Raw genomic sequence first — 18917 nt, forward strand, 5'->3', positions numbered from 1 at the left:
CAGATTAAGGAATCAAAGTTTATTCCCAGCGAAGAAACAGAAAAATAATTTAAAAATCATTCCTGCAAATAAGCGAAGAAGAAGGAATGAACAGCGATTGGCGAAAGCGACGGACTACGGAGGCGGGTTAAATAATGAGCGAAGAAACATAGAAGAATTTGGAAGTTTTAGAAGCGTCTGAATGGCCTCTAGCATCCAGCTCAATTCAATTTCTGAAATTCCTCGCGATCTTCTCTTTGGACGCCGACAATTTCACGAATATCCTCAAGCATATCTTCCTACAATTTCACGAATTATTATGTTAATCGCCTCCAGTACCAGTATGAGAACGAAAGCCCCAAGTTATCAACAATTTTTGATGCTTCTGATCATTGGGCAGAAATCCCCGTCATACTACAGATCTGTCCTTCACTACGGCAGCAGTTTTGATCTCAAATCCCTCTCTCTTTCTCACGGATATAAGGAACGAACCAGGGGTTTCCATTGCAACCTAGTTCTCCTTCTTATCGATTTTCTCGAATCGCGTATATGGAGATCTCTCCTACTTCGTCTCGTATTATCATTGCTTATGATGCTACCAAGGATCGCACTGAACATGAGCTTCAGATGACGCTTAGGAACTTGTGGATGCGAGGCGACATTCTTCGCGGAGGCGATACGCTCATTGTGCTTGGAATCCTTCATAGAGTGCCTCATCCGAGTAAGTTTCTTCATCTGGATTTGAAGTAGTTATTGTTTCTTCTTAGCTTTGTTCTGATCTTTACTGCATTTGTGTGCGATTGATTGCGACAGTGGGATACCAATTGATAGCCTGCTCTGAATCGTTCGCTGGAACCAGCCTTCGAGCAATGGAGGATGAGGTTTCCAAGAAAGCTGATGCGTACATCGCCATGCTTCAGCAAAGTGCAGACATGTGTGAAGAAGGAGGGGTAATGCTTTGCTCTAACTCCTCATCATCCTCCATTTTTTTATCAAGAATTACATGTTTCTTGAGTCTCAAGTTTTAAACTAATAGTTACCTTACGTTACAAGTTTTGTCTAAAAGTTGCTAATACTGATTTAACTGATAAAACACAATAATTAAAAACAATCTGATATACCTTTAACTTTTAATTTAAATTAATTAACAATTAATTAATTATTAATATAGAAGTTTTAATAAATTTGAAATATTCTGTAGATTATTAAATTTTAATTATTACCTTAAGGGTTTAATATTAATATTTATTTATTATTACTTTATTACATGATTTGTTTTCAACTGATTAATAACATATTTAGTGTAATAATATATTAAATAATATTACTTTTGATTATTGTTCTTGAGATCATTAATTTTTATTAATGATTGAAATGAAATAATTTAAAGCATTAATATATTCAATTATAGGGATAAATGTTAATGAACCAAGCTGGTAAAATAAACACAAATATTTAATTCCCATACATAGGGACAAGAATTAAAATACAGCTACTTAACAATTATACCCACCACCAAGTAATTCTCAACCCAAATGGGCCAAAAACGGTCAAATGAAGAAAAAAAAATTATTTATTAATTTCTAATTTTCTTATTAGCTTTTCCTCATCGGATCTTTTTTTCTTTCAATTATTTATTTATTTCATGGATAATTGTATCATAAGTACGCAAGTTCTTACCGGTTTTACCATAGGAAAAATGGTTTCACTGTGATACCAAAATTCATAGAAACTCTCGTATCAATATAAACGTAATTGAGTAGTTGAGACATCTATTATGAGCAGTTGAGACATCTATTATAAACGTAACTGAGTAGTTCATATATCTATTATGAACGTAATTAAGTAGTTTAGACATCTATTATGAATGTAACTGAGTAGTTCAGACATCTATTATGAACGTAATGAAGTAGTTCAAACATCTATTATGAACGTAACTGAGTAGTTGAGACATCTATTCTTTTCTAGTCCTAACATTGGTCGGACTCTATCTACGATCAACAAGTTCAGATACATTAAGTAAAAGAATTGCTAAGCACAAAAAAGAAACAAGGAGAAAAGCTCTAAGAGAAATGCAAAGAACTGCTGTTGAGTTGCTTCAACATTTGGTTTTCTTAACATAGACTAAACTGTAGCATTTTTTAGTAGCACGAGTGTGTGCAGTTCTTAGGTAGATTGTATATACCCATTCCTATTGATTGATGGTGTATTAATATACAGGTCAGTATTGAAGTTAGAATTACAGCTGGTTTCCCCATTAAGAATGTTATTCTCCAAGAAATTATGGTCTTCAGCGCGAGCTGGGTTATACTTGACAGGTTTGGCAGTTTATCTGTTTTCATATTTAGATAGCGTTCTGTTTTATAAATGATGTCCATTTCTACTACATGTTTTCTTATTTATTAACTCCATTGCTTCTACACCCATGATAGTTTTATCTTTTTTAGTTTCTTTGAAAGATGTGATCAAACCGGCTTAATAGTCATGCTATGTTTTTTATTATCATTTTTTTCTTGAGATACTCTTTGTTCATATGATATGTGAAATTGATGTCCATTACATCCATAAACTTTATAAATTTATATGAAACATCTTGGAAAAATAAAAGAAGATCTTCTGAGAAAGTATTCTTTATCATTTCCTCGAGTGCCTTCTTCAAGTTTCTGAATTTCTGTTTCGGTTTGTATGGTAATTAATGACTTGAAAACTTTAACAGGCATCTTCGACGGGATGAGAGCTTTTACCTTAGACATTTATCTTGCAAGGTTGCTGTAATCCAAGATAACTTGTCTGTGAGAGTTTTGAGAAATAAGGCTACAACTGGGGCAGATAAATTAGAACATAAATTACGGGATAGTGAGCAGACTGTTATCTCCATCAAAAGCTTCTCATTCCAAAGTAGTTCTCTGGATAGCTCATCTGCACAGAGCAACTGGACCAGTTCATCTAGTAGCATGTCTAGGGAGCATGCATCGGATCCTGAGTCATCTTCTCGGCAAGAAAAAATAGGTAAGTTTCTTATATCATCCTCAGATTTTGGTCTTGGGAGTTCACGATTCACTTCCTCGGCATGGAAATTAAAGCCAAAAATGGATGAACTTGATGTTAGTTGCATGAATAGAGTGGTTTTCTAGTCTCTATCGAACCTACGGCATTCTCTTTGTCATTGGTTGAACTTGCTGGATTCGGCAATGCCAATTCGTGAAGCCTATGAAAACAAAATTGTTTCAAAAAAATATTCCTTGATCTTGTTTCCTAATATCTAAATTTCAGGTCCTTGGTTACAATAAAAAAATTGATATTGTCTTATAGGTACAGATTCCAGAGAACAGAATATTTATGCAACTGCTTCTCAGATTGTTATACTTCCAACTAAGGACGTCTTTCAACAGAAATCTTTAGAAGCACCAATTCTATGTTCTGTTTGTGGAACGAGGTCGGAGTTATATTTGAAGGATACAATGAGATTTAGTTATTCTGACATACAGCTAGCAACTGCCGATTTCTCAGCAGGAAACTTGTTAGGAGAGGGTGGTTATGGTCATGTTTTTAAGGGTGAACTAAAAAATGGACAACTCATTGCTGCAAAAGTGCGAAAAGAAGAAAGTACACAAGGATTTGTAGAGTTTCATTCTGAGATACAAGTTTTGAGTTTTGCTCGTCACAAGAACATAGTGATGCTGTTGGGGTTTAGTTGCAAGGAAAACATAAACGTTCTGGTGTACGAATATATTTGCAACAGGTCTCTTGATTTTCACTTATTTGGTGAGTAGCTTGAATCTCACTGATCCAACTCATCTTCTTTTGATCTTTGCTTAGCTTCTTTTCAATGGGATTGACTCTAGTCCACATTCTGTTTATCCCTTCAATAACCGTTTTTTCGGTAATTAAATAGGTAAGAAAACAACTGTTCTTGAACTACATCAAAGATATGGCATTGCCGTTGGGATTGCCAAGGGACTGCGTTTTCTGCATGAAGAATGTCGTGGAGGTCCTGTAATACATAGAGATGTCCGTCCGAGCAACATATTGCTCACACATGATTATGTTCCTATGGTAAATAATTATTCTCATTTTTTTTGTCTTACCATATTGGCCTTTCAAGACTCGGCCATCAAACCATAGATGTTAAATTATTCCAGCTTCCTAGAAAGAATGTGGTGTAGTTTTGCTCATCAGGCTCGTATTCTACTTTGTTCACCTTGCAATGTAGTCCCTTTGTCTTTGACATTCTTTTAGATAGAACTTCGGTGATAGCATTTTCTTTTTGTATGTTGAGATAGAAACCTAGTCATCCAATGAAATTGAAATTCCTAGTCAGACAAAGTTCACTTTTCCTGATGTCTTTGGGCAAGAAACAAACAGTTCAAGGTTAAACAGTTAAAACCTTAATTTCAGAGAAATAGCATCAAGCACTATAGCTGCACCCCTTGCAAGACATGGGAGGGGAGGGATTTTTTGTGGAGATCATTGCAGTTAAACTGAACAGCATTTTTTCTTTCTTTTTGTTGTCAACTCAGTTAGGTGATTTTGGTTTGGCCAAATGGAAGACAAAAGATGATACTTCGCATTCAAGCATACTCGGCACATTTGGGTCGGCACTTATGTTCAATAGTTGACCTTTTCATTTTATTTCTGGTGTTGCTAATTATTTATTTGTAATATGTAGATATGTTGCACCGGAATATGCAGAAAATGGTATTCTTTCAGTAAGAACGGATGTATATGCATTTGGAATTGTGTTGCTACAATTAATATCTGGACGCAAGGTGTTCGACGCGATGGATGATATACAAGGACGATCTCTGCGAGAGTGGGTGAGTAATCTGTTTTAAGGATTTGTCAGTTGTTAATTTTTATGTTACATCAAGGAGGTTATAATGGGATATTAACATAGTCTCACATTGGGGAGAGAGGGAGAAGACCCTTTGTATTTGTAAGGATAATTTCTATATTAGTATATAGGACATTTTGTGTGGAACAAAAAGTAGAAGCTTGTTGCTCCAACCATTATAAATATTATTAGGGGCATAAGATTATGGTCATGAATGACAATGTTCTACACGTCTTAAAACCTTCATCAACTCACTCTTCCTCTTGATTTTCAGGCTGAACCATTAATTGAAAACTTAGCATTACATGAACTGATTGATTCTCGAGTTGCAAATACATATGACACGTATGAATTATACCTCATGGCCCGAACTGCATACTTATGCGTGCGGATAAACCCCGAGAATCGTCCATCAATGGGAGAGGTAATTTGTCTTTCATGGTATCTTAAGCTTATCTTAATAACTTCAGTCAACATTATTGTTTAATAAATCCTTGATGTTGCCTCTCATCATTCTGGTGGTGTTCATAATTGTCTTCTATTGTTTTACGTGTTAACCACATTGCTCGCTGATATTTTACCAGGTTGTGCGCCTTCTTGAAGGAGAAAATGATCATTTTCACTATCTGGGGGAGAAGCTAATACCTCGTTATAACAGATAAATGAACAACTACTGGTTTTTTGTTTTTAGCATTTCACTTCTCACATGCTTTTTCTTGTATTATAACTAGTTTTGTTGCTTTAGAAGGAAGATTGTAGCTGGGAAAACATGCGTTTTTATACAGTTGCAGTCTTTATGGTTTTTCATTCCTTTCTATCCATTAATTTCAGAGGACTTTACACATTCTAGTTTACTTAGTTACCATGAATACAATCACCAAATTTTATTTATAGAAAGAAATAAAAAGATGAATAAGAACAAAACAAAAAATAAAATAGAAAAACAATCCAAAAAAACATATCTTAAGAAATTGATTAACAAAGCTACTAAGACTAACCTATAATAATCTATAAATCAAGATGGCAATTTACGTGTAAAAGATATTAATGAATCTAAAATATTTTGCATAAAAAAACTTAATCTAATTGTGGTTCGCCTGAGATCTTGATTTGCAGCTCTTGTTCTCGTTAGACTGACCAAGCTTGGTGAGCAGAGGAGATCTGTGTTGTGATCACTTGAAGATAATGCTTTGAAGAACAATTCTGCATTGCAAGTAGTTTTGGCATTTGAGAGGACGGCTTCTCTCATTTTTCTAGGTTTTACTCTTTTTAACTTAACAGTTCTTGTAACTGATACCCATTTGCTTAGCTTAGCAGACTTTCGATTTGTCTGTATCAATATGATTGTATTATTTATTCATAAGGTACAATAGACTGTTCTAGTTGTTTATAGACGATGATAGGAATGCATAGCAAATTTGTCCCCAAAGAAAAAATCCCTGGCTTGTCATGAGCTCTTCCCTCAGTTGGAATAGCTAGTTTTCCTTTTACATCAAGTTGGATTCTATTATTTCAGCTCTTGTTATAATTTGATTGCACACTTCACTTTTAAGTTTCCAGTAATGTGGCTAATCTATGAGGCTGCTCATTTACCTGTTAAAGATGGAAACAGAACACCATGGACTATTTCATTCTCTCTTGGTTTTTGAGTATCAACCTGCTGTATAATAGCATGTCTACATGCTGAACATTTTACCAGTGAGGCCGCCTATGGCCTTTCTTCTTATTACATCCTTCAGTGCAATTGTTTGTGCTTCAACTTTATAATCTGTTTTCTGTCTCGTGTAGAATGTTGATTGGTTCGACACTTCTCTGTTTTTATTGCTTCTGGCTTCTTTGCCTCCAATTTTATCACACCTGTCTTTTAGGAATCACGACTCTCCATAATAATATGATGTTGTTCACTTTGAGTTGGTCTCGTACCAATGGAGATGTATTCCTTACTTATAAATCCATGATCATTCCCTTAATTATCCAACGTGGGACTCTCTTCCAACAAAGGATCTGTTCTGTTTCATGTAATCTGTGTTTGTTCATTCAAGAATTACTGTAATACTATATTGAAGGATTTTGTAGAACTCATTGATGTTTCCTTCAAAAAGTACAGAAAATGCATATTCATTTTGCTCATCTTTTTCGTCAAATGCACTTGCAACCTGAGTTTTCTTATCATTCTTTCTGTTTGTTGCTGCCAATTTCAGGATCCAAAATGATGAGTTGAGGTGAAAAAACAAAATCAAATCAACCTGCAGATCGTAACTTCAGCAAATCCAACCTTTACAGGTAAACAGAATGGTTTATATTTTGGAAGAAAGGAGAGTAGCATGAAAATGGTTGATATTCTGATTATGAGTAATGGATTTGCGTGTGAAATTGAAGCATCTCTGATTAGGAAGTCTTATCTAAATAACAAACAAACTTCAGGTAGGTGACTAGTCCAGTCAGATCTTTGAGGCATAATGATTTGCGTGTCTCCCCTAATTATACGATCACATATATTTTTTTATTGAATTGAATTTACTGTTGCCTTAGACCTTAGAGACCTAAAAGCCATAACCTACTCAATAATTTTCTACAAAAAACATAGCCAAAAGAGAGATAGAAAGAAACAAACCCAAATAATTTCAAAACATCAATCATGGAACCTGAGATGGAAATAAGATAATGAACAGAGACTAAAATGAGTGCAGAATTCAATCATTCATGAAGATACAGACAATATCAAAAGAAATATGTGTTAGGACGGCATAAAAAGAACCGGAAGAGAAAATGTAAGAAGTAATATTGACTAGAGAGAAAATACAAAGAGGAATATTGACAGAAAATGGAGTCTAAAGAGAAAAAATGCAAGAATATTAGCTAGTGGTTTATATGGATGACTCAGATCATGAACAGTAAGTATAGACAATGTAGAAAATACATTTTCAAAAGTAGCCAGATATAATATATATATATATATATCGGTTTACTATATATAACATTACTAGATATAGTCTTTGATTATAGTTGTTTTTATTATATATGTTTTTTTACCATGATTATACATAATCATGAGTAAGCTAAGCAGCAAACTCCTAACAATAGGTTATGTGTTAGAGAAGGATATGATGGGATGTCCTCCTAATCCAAAATGAAGTTGATGTCTAAAAGCATCAATTGAATGAAATGAAAGGCTGAAATAGAAAGATGCCTGAGATTCCCACCTCAGTAATCTAAATATTTTGCCCAATTTGGAATTTTCATAGGACGATAAAGCTTACAACACCACGACATTTAAGTAGGCATCTCTTTACCTATGATAGAATGGTTCTGCTTTTTAAGCATCAACAGGTTTAAATGTCTTTTACTATTTCATTGTTGACAATGAATGTCCTCTACTATTTCATTGGTGATAATGATAACTACAAAATAATTAATATAAGAAACTCGAACAACTATATAGTTCTCCTAAAATTTGGTTAACTTTCCTACCAAACACTAATAGCAATGGAACATTTTTTTTTTTTTTTTTTTATGTATATAGAACATATACCCAAAAGTGAAAATGATAGCTATGAAATATTATTTTACTTCTTTAGCCATTTTGAGGTTTCAAAATGTATGTTTACCATTGACAAAGGCTCGGAAGGCCATGTTCACTATTTGAGGTTTCAAAATGTATGTTTACCATTGACAAAGGCTCGGAAGGCCATGTTCACTATTTGAGGTTTCAAAATGTATGTTTACCATTGACAAAGGCTCGGAAGGCCATGTTCACTAAGAGGTCCCAAGTCTGAACTTTTGGTGAGCTTAATATCGAAAATTCTTCATGTTTCTAGTCCTTTTCTTTTTGTGTTTTTTAATGGGTCGTGACAATATTGCAATTCCGTAAGAATATATATATATATATATATATATATTATATTTTTAAATTTAACATTAATAATTATATATAAATAGTTAATTCTTTTAAATTTTATTTTCTTGCTCAAAGTTTTTATCATAATCCTGTTTGGCCTTTCAAAATTAAGAAACTATTTTCATAGTGATTATCAATTATTATATTTTTTAAAAATAAAAAAATTAAATATCTGATTTGATATTTAACTAACCACCATTTAAAAAAAGAAAAAAAAGAAAAAAAAAACATGTTCAATTAAAAATAAAATATTGAGAATGGGTCTCGAAACAGACTATTGATGCTTTAGATTAGTCATTTTATTCGATTGTGTAAAGAAAAAGTTTGGATTTATAAAATATGATAATAATATTATATTACATATTTATCTCCTTTTATCAAGGGTATTTTGGTAATGATCCATGTTTTTTTTAAAAAAAGTTGAAAAATAAAATTAATATAAAATCCTTTTATAGGATCACGTTTTATTTAAACCACACAATTAAAAAAAAAAAAAAGGAACAGTAATTTTGTTGCTTCTGGTTTTTGTCTTTGAAATTTATAAATTAAATGTTTATTTATAGTTATTGATTTTATTTAAAAAAAATGTTCACCGGTCTTAGTTCTTAAGGAATTTTGGAATAATATTCTTTTTTATTATTATTATTATTAAAGGGAAAAAGGTATTTTAGAAAAATAGAAAAAGAATTGCTTTCGGCTGCGGCTGCGGCTGCGGCTTCTGTTTTAAGCGCGCAGAATCATCTCCACAAGCCGCAGACTTTGTTTCCCGAATATATAAATAAAATTATATATTTTTATTAAATTATATAAAATAAAATAAAATTGGATTTTTAGTGTTTTTTTAGTTCAATTATGGACCCTTTTATAGTCCCTACACAAAAAGAAGTGGGCCCGGCTCAAAAATCCAAAATCCATTTCCACACGCACGTATCATGCTTTCCACGTGGCGCAATTTGCACTGCTCGTTGTTGCCACCGGGCGTGATTTTTCTCCCTTCATCTTCCCTCTCCCTCTTCCAAGCCCCAACACTTCTGTCTCTTTCTCTCTCCCGTTCGTGTCTTTTATAGGCAACCTTTGGTTTGGACGAATTTCGTTTATTCATAAGGCAAGCGGTCTGAGGTACTACTAGCTTGTAATCTTTTGATTGATCGTAAGATAACACATACCGGGTGTTGAAGGCTTGATCACTGGACACTTGGGCGTTTTTTTCTTTAAAATTTCTAGTACTTGTGATTGCCTTTTTTCATCGCCGTCTTCTTTTTATTTCGTGTTGTTGTTTCCCTTTTGATAATCGAGGTTTTCTGTGTAAATTTTGTGGGTTTTCGTTTGTTTTCAAACATTGGGCAGCAGAAACTGTAATTTCATGAACTGGGTCGCTCTGTTTTCTGTGTATATTTTGTGGGTCTTCGTTTGTTTTCGACCATTGGGCAGCAGAAACTGTAATTTCTTGAACTGGGTCGCTCTGTTTTCTGTGTAAATTTTGTGGGTTTTCGTTTGTTTTCAACCATTGGGCAGTAGAAACTGTAATTTCTTGAACTGGGTCGCTCTGTTTTCTGTGTAAATTTTGTGGGTTTTAGTTTGTTTTCAACCATTGGGCAGCAGAAACTGTAATTTCTTGAACTGGGTCGCTCTGTTTTCTGATTTTTCTTTGAACTTTGAAAGAAGTTGGGGATCATGGCTGCACCAGCCTTGGCCCTTTATGTTGGTTGCATATACAAAGAAACCTGGTTTTTGCATGTCTTCTACTGGTTATTGTGTTCTGAGTTATAATCTTGCCTTTCTTTCTCTCAGGCGGCAGAAGCGAGAAAATTGTGGGAATTTTGAGTGAAATGGTTGGTAAAGACATTTTGAGGACAGAGGACGTGAAGATGTGGTTTGAGAGAGTAATGAATCGACTTTGGTGCTAAAGGAGTTATAATATGGACGGTGGGGTGCTAGCCGGATGGAAGGACATTCCTATGGAGCTCCTCTTGCAAATTATATCTCTTGTTGATGATCGAACTGTTATTGTGGCTTCAGGCGTGTGTCGTGGATGGAGGGACGCTATTTGCTTTGGACTCCTCCATCTCTCTCTCTCATGGTACTTGTTCTTATCTGCCTTGAATGCCTTTCTATTTCTTTTGAATCTTTTATCGTTTAGTGTGATATCCCACGTTGGTTGGGGAGGAGAATGAAACACCCTTATAAAGGGTTGGGGAGGAGAACGAACCACCCTTATAAAGGGTTGGGGAGGAGAACAAAACACCCTTATAAAGGGTGTGGAAACCTTTCACTAGCGCACGTTTTAAAGTCTTGAGGGGAAGCCAGAAAGGGAAAACCCAACGGTTACATTTAGCCTCTAATGTGACTATAAGCATATTATCTTGTATCGTTACAGGCTTCTGACTTGTTGGGTGTCTGGTTGATATTGATTTTTCTTCTTCTGTTATAGTTTCATATGATATGATGAATTTGGTGTGTTTCTTCTGATTTTATTAGTACTTTACTTATGAACTATGAGTTCTTAGATTACGTATTTCCTCGCGTAATCGCAAGAGTTTCGACGAAGAATTGGTGGGATTGGAAGGGAGATAGATGATGTGATGAGTTATGTGTTTCAAAATCTTGCAAGAAAAAGGGATGAAACACCTAATAAGCTCAAGCACATCATTAATCATAACACATATCTTAGTGATCACCTTGGAACTTGTTAGAAGTGTTTTATTAGTGAATTTGTTTGATCAAGATGAATGCCTGGCAAGGCAGATGGCTAATTGCCTATTGGTGTCAACTTCTTATTCAGGTGCAAGAACATGAACAACTTGGTCCTATCCCTTGTTCCTAAATTTGCAAAACTGCAAACTTTAATCTTGCGCCAAGATAAACCCCAGCTTGCAGATGATGCTATTGATACCATTGCTAGTTACTGCCGCGATCTGCAGGTCCTCGACCTGAGAAAAAGTTTCAAGCTCAGTGATCGTTCCTTGTATGCTCTGGCTCATGGTTGCCGTGATCTTAAAAAGCTTAATATTAGTGGCTGTACTTCATTTAGTGACACTGCATTGGCTTATCTAGCCAGTTACTGCAGAAAGCTAAAAGTTCTTAATCTTTGTGGCTGCGTTAAGGCTACATCGGACACTGCATTGCAGGTACAATGTACAGATTAAGCGCGTATAGCGGTTATGAAGTTGATTGGTGTAATCCCCGTCGTTTTTCATGCAGGTTATCGGACAATACTGTAATCATTTGCAGTCTGTAAATCTAGGATGGTGTGAGAATGTGAGTGATGTGGGTGTGATGAGTTTGGCGTATGGATGTCCTGATCTCAGAAGCTTAGATTTGTGTGGCTGTGTCCTAATTACAGGTACATCTCTGGATGAACTGATCAGAGGTGGTTTTTGTTTGGTTGAGTATAATACCTGTGTGATTTATGATGTCTTTCTGGAGGCTTTATCAATGAAATTTGAAGCTTTAGTGTATTACAGATGTCGACTAGTCGAATCGCTCCTTTTTCATGGCCTACAAAGAGGAGTATTGTTAGCCTCGAATATCCTTCACTTACTTCTACTTCTGATTTTGTGAGATCCCACATCTATTGGAGAGGAGACTGAAGCATTTCTTATAAGGGTGTGGAAACCTCTCCCTAACAGACGGGTTTTAAAACCGTGATGCTGACAGTAATACGTAACAGGCCAAAGTGGACAATATCTGCTAATGGTGGGCTTTGACTGTTACAAATGGTATTAGAGTCAGACACTTGGTGGTGTGCCAGCGAGGATGCTAGTCCCCAAGGGGGTGGATTGTGAGATCCCACATCGGTTGGAGAGGAGAACGAAACATTTCTTAAAAGAGTGTAAAAACTTCTCTCTAGTAGACACATTTTAAAACCGTGAGGCTGACGACGATAAGTAACGGGCCAAAGCAAACAATAACTGCTAGCGCGATGTGCTTGAACTGCTATAGATTGTTAGCCGTTATTGCCAAGCAAATAGGCTCACGAAGTTGATAGATTGACCAAAATCACGACTTCTTTGCTTCTTTTGGATTTGGATGTCTGTTGGACTCTTTTTTCATACCTTTGTATATCTTTTTCATTTCTCTCCGTTGCTTTTCATAGTTGGATCTGTTTATGTGATCAGATGAGCTGCCTCATCAGAAACTTCTTTTGAGTGTAAATTACGCGGTTGTTTTGTTCTTCACTCGAACTGTTGTTGAACTATTTTATGGCTAATGGAAACAATGGCTATTACATGTAGCTGAATAATGTTGATCGTTTTGCCTCATCTGCAGATAATAGTGTGATTGCTTTGGCAAATATGTGCCCTCATCTGAGGTCCCTTGGCCTCTACTACTGTCAGAACATAACAGACAGAGCTATGTACTCTTTGGCCCATAGCATAAAGAACAAGCCTACAAAATGGGCACCTGGGAAATGCAAGAACGATCACGATGGACTTCGAACACTTAACATTAGTCAATGCACAGCTCTTACTCCCCCCGCCGTCCAGGCAGTTTGTGATTCGTTTCCAGCGCTTCACACCTGCTCGGGTCGCCATTCTCTCATCATGAGTGGCTGTCTAAATTTGATGTCTGTGCATTGTGCTTGTGCAGTCCAAGCTCACCGCACTGCTGCTTTTCATCATCCGGCTCATTGATGAACACTGGAAGAAGCTTAGAGAGTAATGTTATTCACGAAACAACACTTTTTTGTTTGGTTATGTACATGTACCTCTGAAGAACGGGAGATGGAACGTATGAAGACTTTGTTCTATCTGTTTCCCCGTTGGACATTTCTATGCCAAGCCTACGTTGTTAGAGACATGCTTGGCTAGTTGTGGAAATGCCTTGAAATATATAAATTTCAAAAGTATACTTTTGGACAGAAAACTGCAACAGGTCACCCAACAATTGGAAAATCCAAAAAACACTCGCCCTTTTGACACGAGGCTACTGTTAGGGAAGCAGTGACTAAATAAAATTTTGAGGCCTGTTCTCTAGTGAATGTTGGAACTGAAAAGGATTATTTTCAGAACAAAATCATACATCATGCTTATTTGATACCTCATTTTCAATATCATTTCATATGAAAGTAAATATTGAATCATTGTGTTCAGTGTGCGGAACCTCGATTAGAAAGTTAAAGCTTTACATTATGTATAGTAGACATGGATATAAAACTATTAACAGAATTGAGTAAAGTCGATTATACATGGTGGCCAACTTGTGACAAAATGGAAGATCATTGATTTTAGCCCAACATTTGTCAATACAATTAAAGGCTGTGTGCTTGTTGAAAGATAAGAGATAAAAACCTTCTTGCTGATGGATATATTCATCATTTGCTTTTATACACGATTTCTTCATCCTCCACATCAAATGCTGGGTTACAGAGACATCTGAAGAGTCTACCAATACCCTGCAAGACATGGACAATGATATAGAAACTTCAACCATGATCTATTTTCCACCAAAGAGTGCAAAATATCAAGCAAATACTAAGTAAGCTGTTTATAATGATTGCATAGACAGTGTGAGGTGCTGAGTATGTCCAAGGAATTGTCTTAACCAATCTGAAATGATAACAAAACTACATCCCCGCAACGAGTTAAAAACTATGGTGAAGACTCGTCTAGTTCCAAATTTGTTTTCATTTTCTAGTATTAAGCTAAGGAAAATAGACAATTGTTTTATCTTTTTTTTTCTTCTTTTCTTTTGATTGTTACTGCTGTTCAATTAGATCAATTGAAATTTTGCACATAATTTCACGGTTAAATTACAAGTTTAGGTTTTGAAATTCTAAGTATTCTGAAATTTCTAAACTTTAAAGAGTATCTAAAGGTTTCTAAATTTTGAAAATGTCTAACGGTCTTCGAAGCTTTTAATTTTAAATTCAATATGTTAACCTATTTGAATTTAAAAAAATATATATATATTAGACACGAATTATGTAGAATATGATAGTTTAGGTTTTGAGTAGGGAGACAAGAGCTGATCTACTTGCCTGAGTAAGAAAAGGAGTTCGACATGATAGTGGTCTCTGGGGATCCTCATCATCGCTGCTCTCTGAACTCGTTCCATCGTCATCTACTGCAGCAGCACTTTTCTTTCTTGACGTTCCACCATTTTGTGCATGCTTCTCCTGCTGATAAGGACAAGAAGTAGTTTTTATGACAAGGCGTTAAAAACTGAACATTATCACCCTTCTTCAAAATACATCAGAAAATGCAAAATATGCCGGCATCTTATACTGTGTGACTTTGACATCACAGAGGAGCCATTATATCCAGTAAAAGCCATCATCAACTAGATCCTTACATAGAAAAGGCTAGAACTTGTGGGGTATAAATGAAATTTTAGTAAAACTAAGAAAAACTTTAATGATGGAAAAGTAACAAAAGTGGTGAACGTGTCTCAAACCTTAATCTCATATTGAACCTGGAATATCTTTCCAAGAATCTTCATTGCCAGAGCACGGGCTTTTAGTTCTTCCTTTTTAACAGTATTATCCCGTAGGACCTGGGGAACGAATTGGACCACAAAAAAATCATTATCTGTGCCTAATAAGAATATATCTTTTTTCAGTATAAAAGTATCAATTCATCAAATACTTATTCCTAAGTCTTAATTGCCTAGGAAAAACAAATGCATCATTACTAAGTGCGCCTAACTGCCCTGGATACTTCGATAAGTTCCCAAATATTCACTTAAAAAAACAAGAGAGAGAGAACTCACCATCTGGCACACATTTACAAGAGTCAGTTCAATGTCCACTACGTTAAGCTTCCACAAAGAATTCAGGAATGTGTCTTTATTCGCTCGTATATGCGATTCAATATCATTTCCTGGGCCACTACCATCCATTTTAAACTGCCGGGAAATATCATCTTGAAGTTGTAACAACTGGAAAGCACCTGGATACATATAAATTGATGATCTGATTAGGTAGCAAAATATCAAAGCAGAATACTCAATCATCGATGAGAAACAGAGGACGAAGTGTAAGCTTGAGATTTTCCTGCCTTTTGCAGCTGTTATCTGTGACTTCCAAAAATGTCCCTTGTTGCGAAACCATTCAGCCACAAATGGCACGCCAAGATAAATGGCTCTCTTCCCAAGCTCTTGTGCTGCTTGTCTTGAATAAATGTAGCCTATAGTGTGTAATATACTAGCACCAAAAGCTACATGTCCATAATGAGGAAAAACGAGGATCATCAATATAAATACAAGAAGGCACCTGAATCAATAAGCTTTCAAGAAAATGCCAAACTAATTAAGGTGCCGTTTCACATGGCTAGGCACATAACATCCTTGCATAGAAAAACACAAGAATTCGAGTCTCGCAACAAGAAAAGGTCAAAGTTAGAAATTAATGAAATCTGGAAGGAAAAAGGCGGGAAAGGAAGAGAGTAATTGCAATGTCATAATCATAGTTGTCCTTACCCGCATTTGAAAGTCTTTTGGCTTCAGATTCAGCATGCCGTAAGAATCCATCTTTGTCACCTTGAACATATTGATTAAGAAAACCCTCAAGCACACGTGCAAGTTTTTCTTCTCTTTCTTTCTGGACAGCCTACATTAGATAAGTTGTATATCAGGGACGTGGAGATGTCTAGAGAGTGAATCTTGAGCAAAAGGATACATTCTGTAAGTATGTATCCTTGTTGGAGCATGGAAGGGTCTGATGTTATGAGCTAATTTTGCGGGAATCGAAAATCACAGCTTCTCAAAGAGGTTGGCAACTTTTCAAATTTTAAGAGATAAACAGGTGTAAGAGAGAGAAACAAATATGAAGATAGATTACGTTCCTGAGAATTTTAACCACAAAAAGGAATAGAAAAGGAAGAAGGAACAGAATTCCTTCTTATCAATGATTGCTTATGGACATAAAAGTTGTTTTGAGAAGGATTGGTTACCAACTAAACTGTTGTAGCAAAAGCTTGATCTGACTAGATACAAAAGTGTCTTCAGTGTTATTTGTATGCCTTGAAATGGAAAACTTCCTATTTAAGGTTCTCTTGGCTTGTTGCTAATAATCTGGGTAGGGTAGGCAAAACTTGGCCAATCTGAATTTTTGTTGAGAAGGCACAACAATTCTATATTATCAAGGTCAATCTAATTGTAACTTTGTGGATAAAATACCTGGTTTTGATTTGTCACCCGCAACAAAAAGAAAATCTATATTATGTAACTTGTAAACACCATTAGGCATACTTGCCTTCAACTTATCATGTAGTCTCTCTGGATTACCAGTTTCGCTCTCTAATTCAGATGAAGCCATTGATGCTACCGCTAAATGTCCGATGTAGTCCTCAAATAATTCACTTCCAAATAGAAGTGCAAAGACAGCAGTAGGGTCAAGCATGGATTCCCTGGACATAACAAATCAAATAATGTCAAGAGAAAAACAGCAAATCATCAAATAATAATACTAAATAAATAAGAAGAAAAAGAAAAACAGCACAACACAGTCCAGAGAGAAAAATCAAAATCAATTAACGCCTCTCCACCAAGAGATCTAACCTAGTAATACCGTGCTTCCCATTCCTATCATATGCCTCTCTTTGGACTGCATCACTCAAAACTTGATAAGCTTCACCAAGCACCTACGAAAAGTAATCAAACTATTTCACATAACAAAAAGTAACGCAATACAAAATTCCGGCCGCTAGGAAAAAGCTCCACATTAAGCAAAACATAAACAGCAGAAGGTAAAGAAGACGATAAAAACCAGTTTAGTACACTTGCCTGAAACCTATCAGCAGCTTGAGGATCATTCAAATTCTTATCCGGATGGACTTGTTTCGCCTATACAAGAACAATTAACTCAAACTCCAAACCAATTATCCAATTCATTCTCAGTCTACCTATTTCCAAAACTAAACAGAAACAAAACTCAAATTTCTTCAAACAAAATCAATCAAAAAACCTCCGACCTTGAGATAATAGGCCTTACGTATCTCCTCCTCGGAAGCAGAAGGACGAACACCGAGAACATCATAATACTCAGTATCGTTCACCATTTTCGTCCAGTCCTAGATCACGGATCTGCAGCAGAGCAAGATCCTCCAAGAGAGGGAGTAGAAAAGATGAGAAGGGAGAGAAAATGGGGGAAAAGTAAGAGAGAGAGAGAGAGATAGGGCCATTCGTGAAGGGGGGAAGGGGCTTCACTGCGCCTCGCCCGCCCCACCGCCCACTAGCTTCTCCTCGTGCCTTTCCAGTTCTTCACTAATAAACTAATGAAAGAAAAACTGCTTTTTCGCGGGAGAAAACAGTATTTTTTTCAACTGTCATGAGAAAACTGCTTATGACGCTGCGCCAAACTTTCTCTTTCTGATTCGTAGCCCTATTGCGTATTGCCACGTGTATTGCTATGTCGGCTATTACTTTGGGCCGTAGATATGGGCCTTCTTTTTATGGGCCTGGGCTACTTTTATCTTTTCTTAGTGGGCTTTTGGCTTGGCCCACTGTGATGCAGTCTTGGAAATGGGAATATTTATTTTATAATTGGTTGACTTAGGAGGGTCCCCCTACAGCCTCGTATGGGCGGCCGTAATGATTCATTAGGACAATGGAGCTGTAAAACAGGCAGCTTTAATGATTTATGTGCAAGTTTATTATTTTATTTTCAAAAAATAGATTTGTTTTTTTTTTTCATCATTAATCTCATCAATATAAAGGATTCACTAAAAATTATTCAAATTAAATTTTGTTCTTGTCGTAGCATGTGACAGTGTTCGGTATTCAATAGCAGTTAAATTATAAATTTAATATAACAGTTTAAAGGTTCACTGCTAGCAGATATATACGGTCTCGTTGGACCTTTATGAGATTCCATTTAAAGTTTTTAAAATGGGTTTGTTAGAAAGAGGTTTTGACACCACTCTAAAGAATACTCCGTTCGCCTTTTCAATCGATATAGGATCTCATAATCTACCCTCTTTCGGGCTTCAACGTCTTTGCTGGTACTCGTTCCTCTCTCCAATCGATGTACGATCTCACAATCCATCCCCAGTGTCTGGCTTTGATGCCATTTGTAACGGCTCAACCCACCACTAGTAGATATTGTTTGCTTCCCCGTTACGTATCGCTATAAACCTCACGATTTTAAAAAGTATCTATTAGGGAGAGGTTTCACACCGCTATAAAGAATGTTTCGTTCCCCTTTTGCTGGTACTCATTCATCTCTCCAATCGACGTAGGATCTCACAATTCATCCCCGATGTCTAG

General features: G+C 35.9%; 3 protein-coding genes across 11 annotated transcripts; 2 read left to right on the forward strand and 1 right to left on the reverse strand.

Moving 5' to 3' along the window:
- Positions 1-2: 2 nt before the first annotated feature.
- LOC111458090 (probable serine/threonine-protein kinase PBL5) lies at positions 3-5655 on the forward strand. Of its 2 annotated transcripts, none has more exons than XM_023100581.1 (10): positions 3-700; positions 793-929; positions 2200-2297; positions 2696-2988; positions 3292-3744; positions 3875-4035; positions 4500-4573; positions 4649-4796; positions 5088-5273; positions 5357-5440. In XM_023100581.1, exons 1-10 carry the CDS (start codon positions 529-531, stop codon positions 5384-5386), a joined length of 1752 nt encoding a protein of 583 aa, XP_022956349.1. In that variant the 5' UTR covers positions 3-528; the 3' UTR covers positions 5387-5440. The 2 variants fall into 2 exon arrangements, with proteins under 2 accessions (XP_022956349.1, XP_022956348.1); XM_023100580.1 differs by having other exon boundaries at positions 6-700; positions 5088-5237; positions 5398-5655.
- Positions 5656-5776: 121 nt separating this feature from the next.
- Positions 5777-13748, forward strand: LOC111458148 (F-box protein SKP2A-like). 4 transcript variants are annotated; one of them, XM_023100637.1, is made up of 6 exons: positions 5777-6070; positions 7015-7096; positions 10503-10791; positions 11494-11839; positions 11913-12054; positions 12981-13748. In XM_023100637.1, exons 3-6 carry the CDS (start codon positions 10631-10633, stop codon positions 13343-13345), a joined length of 1014 nt encoding a protein of 337 aa, XP_022956405.1. In that variant the 5' UTR covers positions 5777-6070; positions 7015-7096; positions 10503-10630; the 3' UTR covers positions 13346-13748. The 4 variants fall into 4 exon arrangements, with proteins under 4 accessions (XP_022956405.1, XP_022956400.1, XP_022956423.1 ...); XM_023100632.1 differs by lacking the exons at positions 5777-6070; positions 7015-7096 and adding an exon at positions 9717-9830; XM_023100647.1 differs by lacking the exons at positions 5777-6070; positions 7015-7096 and adding an exon at positions 9722-9816.
- LOC111458116 (chaperone protein dnaJ 10-like) lies at positions 13415-17959 on the reverse strand. 5 transcript variants are annotated; one of them, XM_023100595.1, is made up of 11 exons: positions 17624-17958; positions 17436-17495; positions 17211-17293; positions 16906-17059; positions 16131-16260; positions 15710-15868; positions 15423-15601; positions 15126-15206; positions 14692-14832; positions 14003-14106; positions 13415-13494 (listed from the first exon to the last, which is right to left on the reverse strand). In XM_023100595.1, the coding sequence occupies exons 1-10, from the start codon at positions 17708-17710 to the stop codon at positions 14026-14028; spliced, it is 1155 nt and encodes a 384-aa protein (XP_022956363.1). In that variant the 5' UTR covers positions 17711-17958; the 3' UTR covers positions 13415-13494; positions 14003-14025. The 5 variants fall into 5 exon arrangements, with proteins under 5 accessions (XP_022956363.1, XP_022956371.1, XP_022956381.1 ...); XM_023100603.1 differs by lacking the exon at positions 13415-13494 and adding an exon at positions 13631-13700; XM_023100613.1 differs by lacking the exon at positions 13415-13494 and having other exon boundaries at positions 13795-14106; positions 15108-15206; positions 17624-17959.
- Between the last annotated feature and the right edge of the window lie 958 nt (positions 17960-18917).

This window comes from Cucurbita moschata, unplaced genomic scaffold (assembly GCF_002738365.1).
Source record: "Cucurbita moschata cultivar Rifu unplaced genomic scaffold, Cmos_1.0 Cmo_Scf00002, whole genome shotgun sequence".
NCBI classification, from domain to species: Eukaryota; Viridiplantae; Streptophyta; class Magnoliopsida; order Cucurbitales; family Cucurbitaceae; genus Cucurbita; species Cucurbita moschata.

What these genes read in the sequence shown, in the direction of transcription:
- LOC111458090 (XM_023100580.1), top strand. Translation starts at nt 529, where the DNA reads ATGGAGATCTCTCCTACTTCGTCTCGTATTATCATTGCTTATGATGCT. An exon ending in TCTTGATTTTCACTTATTTG is followed by an intron (nt 3,745 to 3,874) that starts GTGAGTAGCTTG and finishes GTAATTAAATAG; the next exon opens with GTAAGAAAACAACTGTTCTT. An exon ending in GACGATCTCTGCGAGAGTGG is followed by an intron (nt 4,797 to 5,087) that starts GTGAGTAATCTG and finishes CTTGATTTTCAG; the next exon opens with GCTGAACCATTAATTGAAAA.
- LOC111458148 (XM_023100637.1), top strand. Translation starts at nt 10,631, where the DNA reads ATGGACGGTGGGGTGCTAGCCGGATGGAAGGACATTCCTATGGAGCTC. An exon ending in CTCCATCTCTCTCTCTCATG is followed by an intron (nt 10,792 to 11,493) that starts GTACTTGTTCTT and finishes CTTCTTATTCAG; the next exon opens with GTGCAAGAACATGAACAACT. An exon ending in TGGCTGTGTCCTAATTACAG is followed by an intron (nt 12,055 to 12,980) that starts GTACATCTCTGG and finishes CCTCATCTGCAG; the next exon opens with ATAATAGTGTGATTGCTTTG.
- LOC111458116 (XM_023100613.1), bottom strand. Translation starts at nt 17,710, where the DNA reads ATGGTGAACGATACTGAGTATTATGATGTTCTCGGTGTTCGTCCTTCT. An exon ending in GACTACATGATAAGTTGAAG is followed by an intron (nt 16,261 to 16,905) that starts GCAAGTATGCCT and finishes TATCTAATGTAG; the next exon opens with GCTGTCCAGAAAGAAAGAGA. An exon ending in GAACTCCTTTTCTTACTCAG is followed by an intron (nt 14,107 to 14,691) that starts GCAAGTAGATCA and finishes CATGTCTTGCAG; the next exon opens with GGTATTGGTAGACTCTTCAG.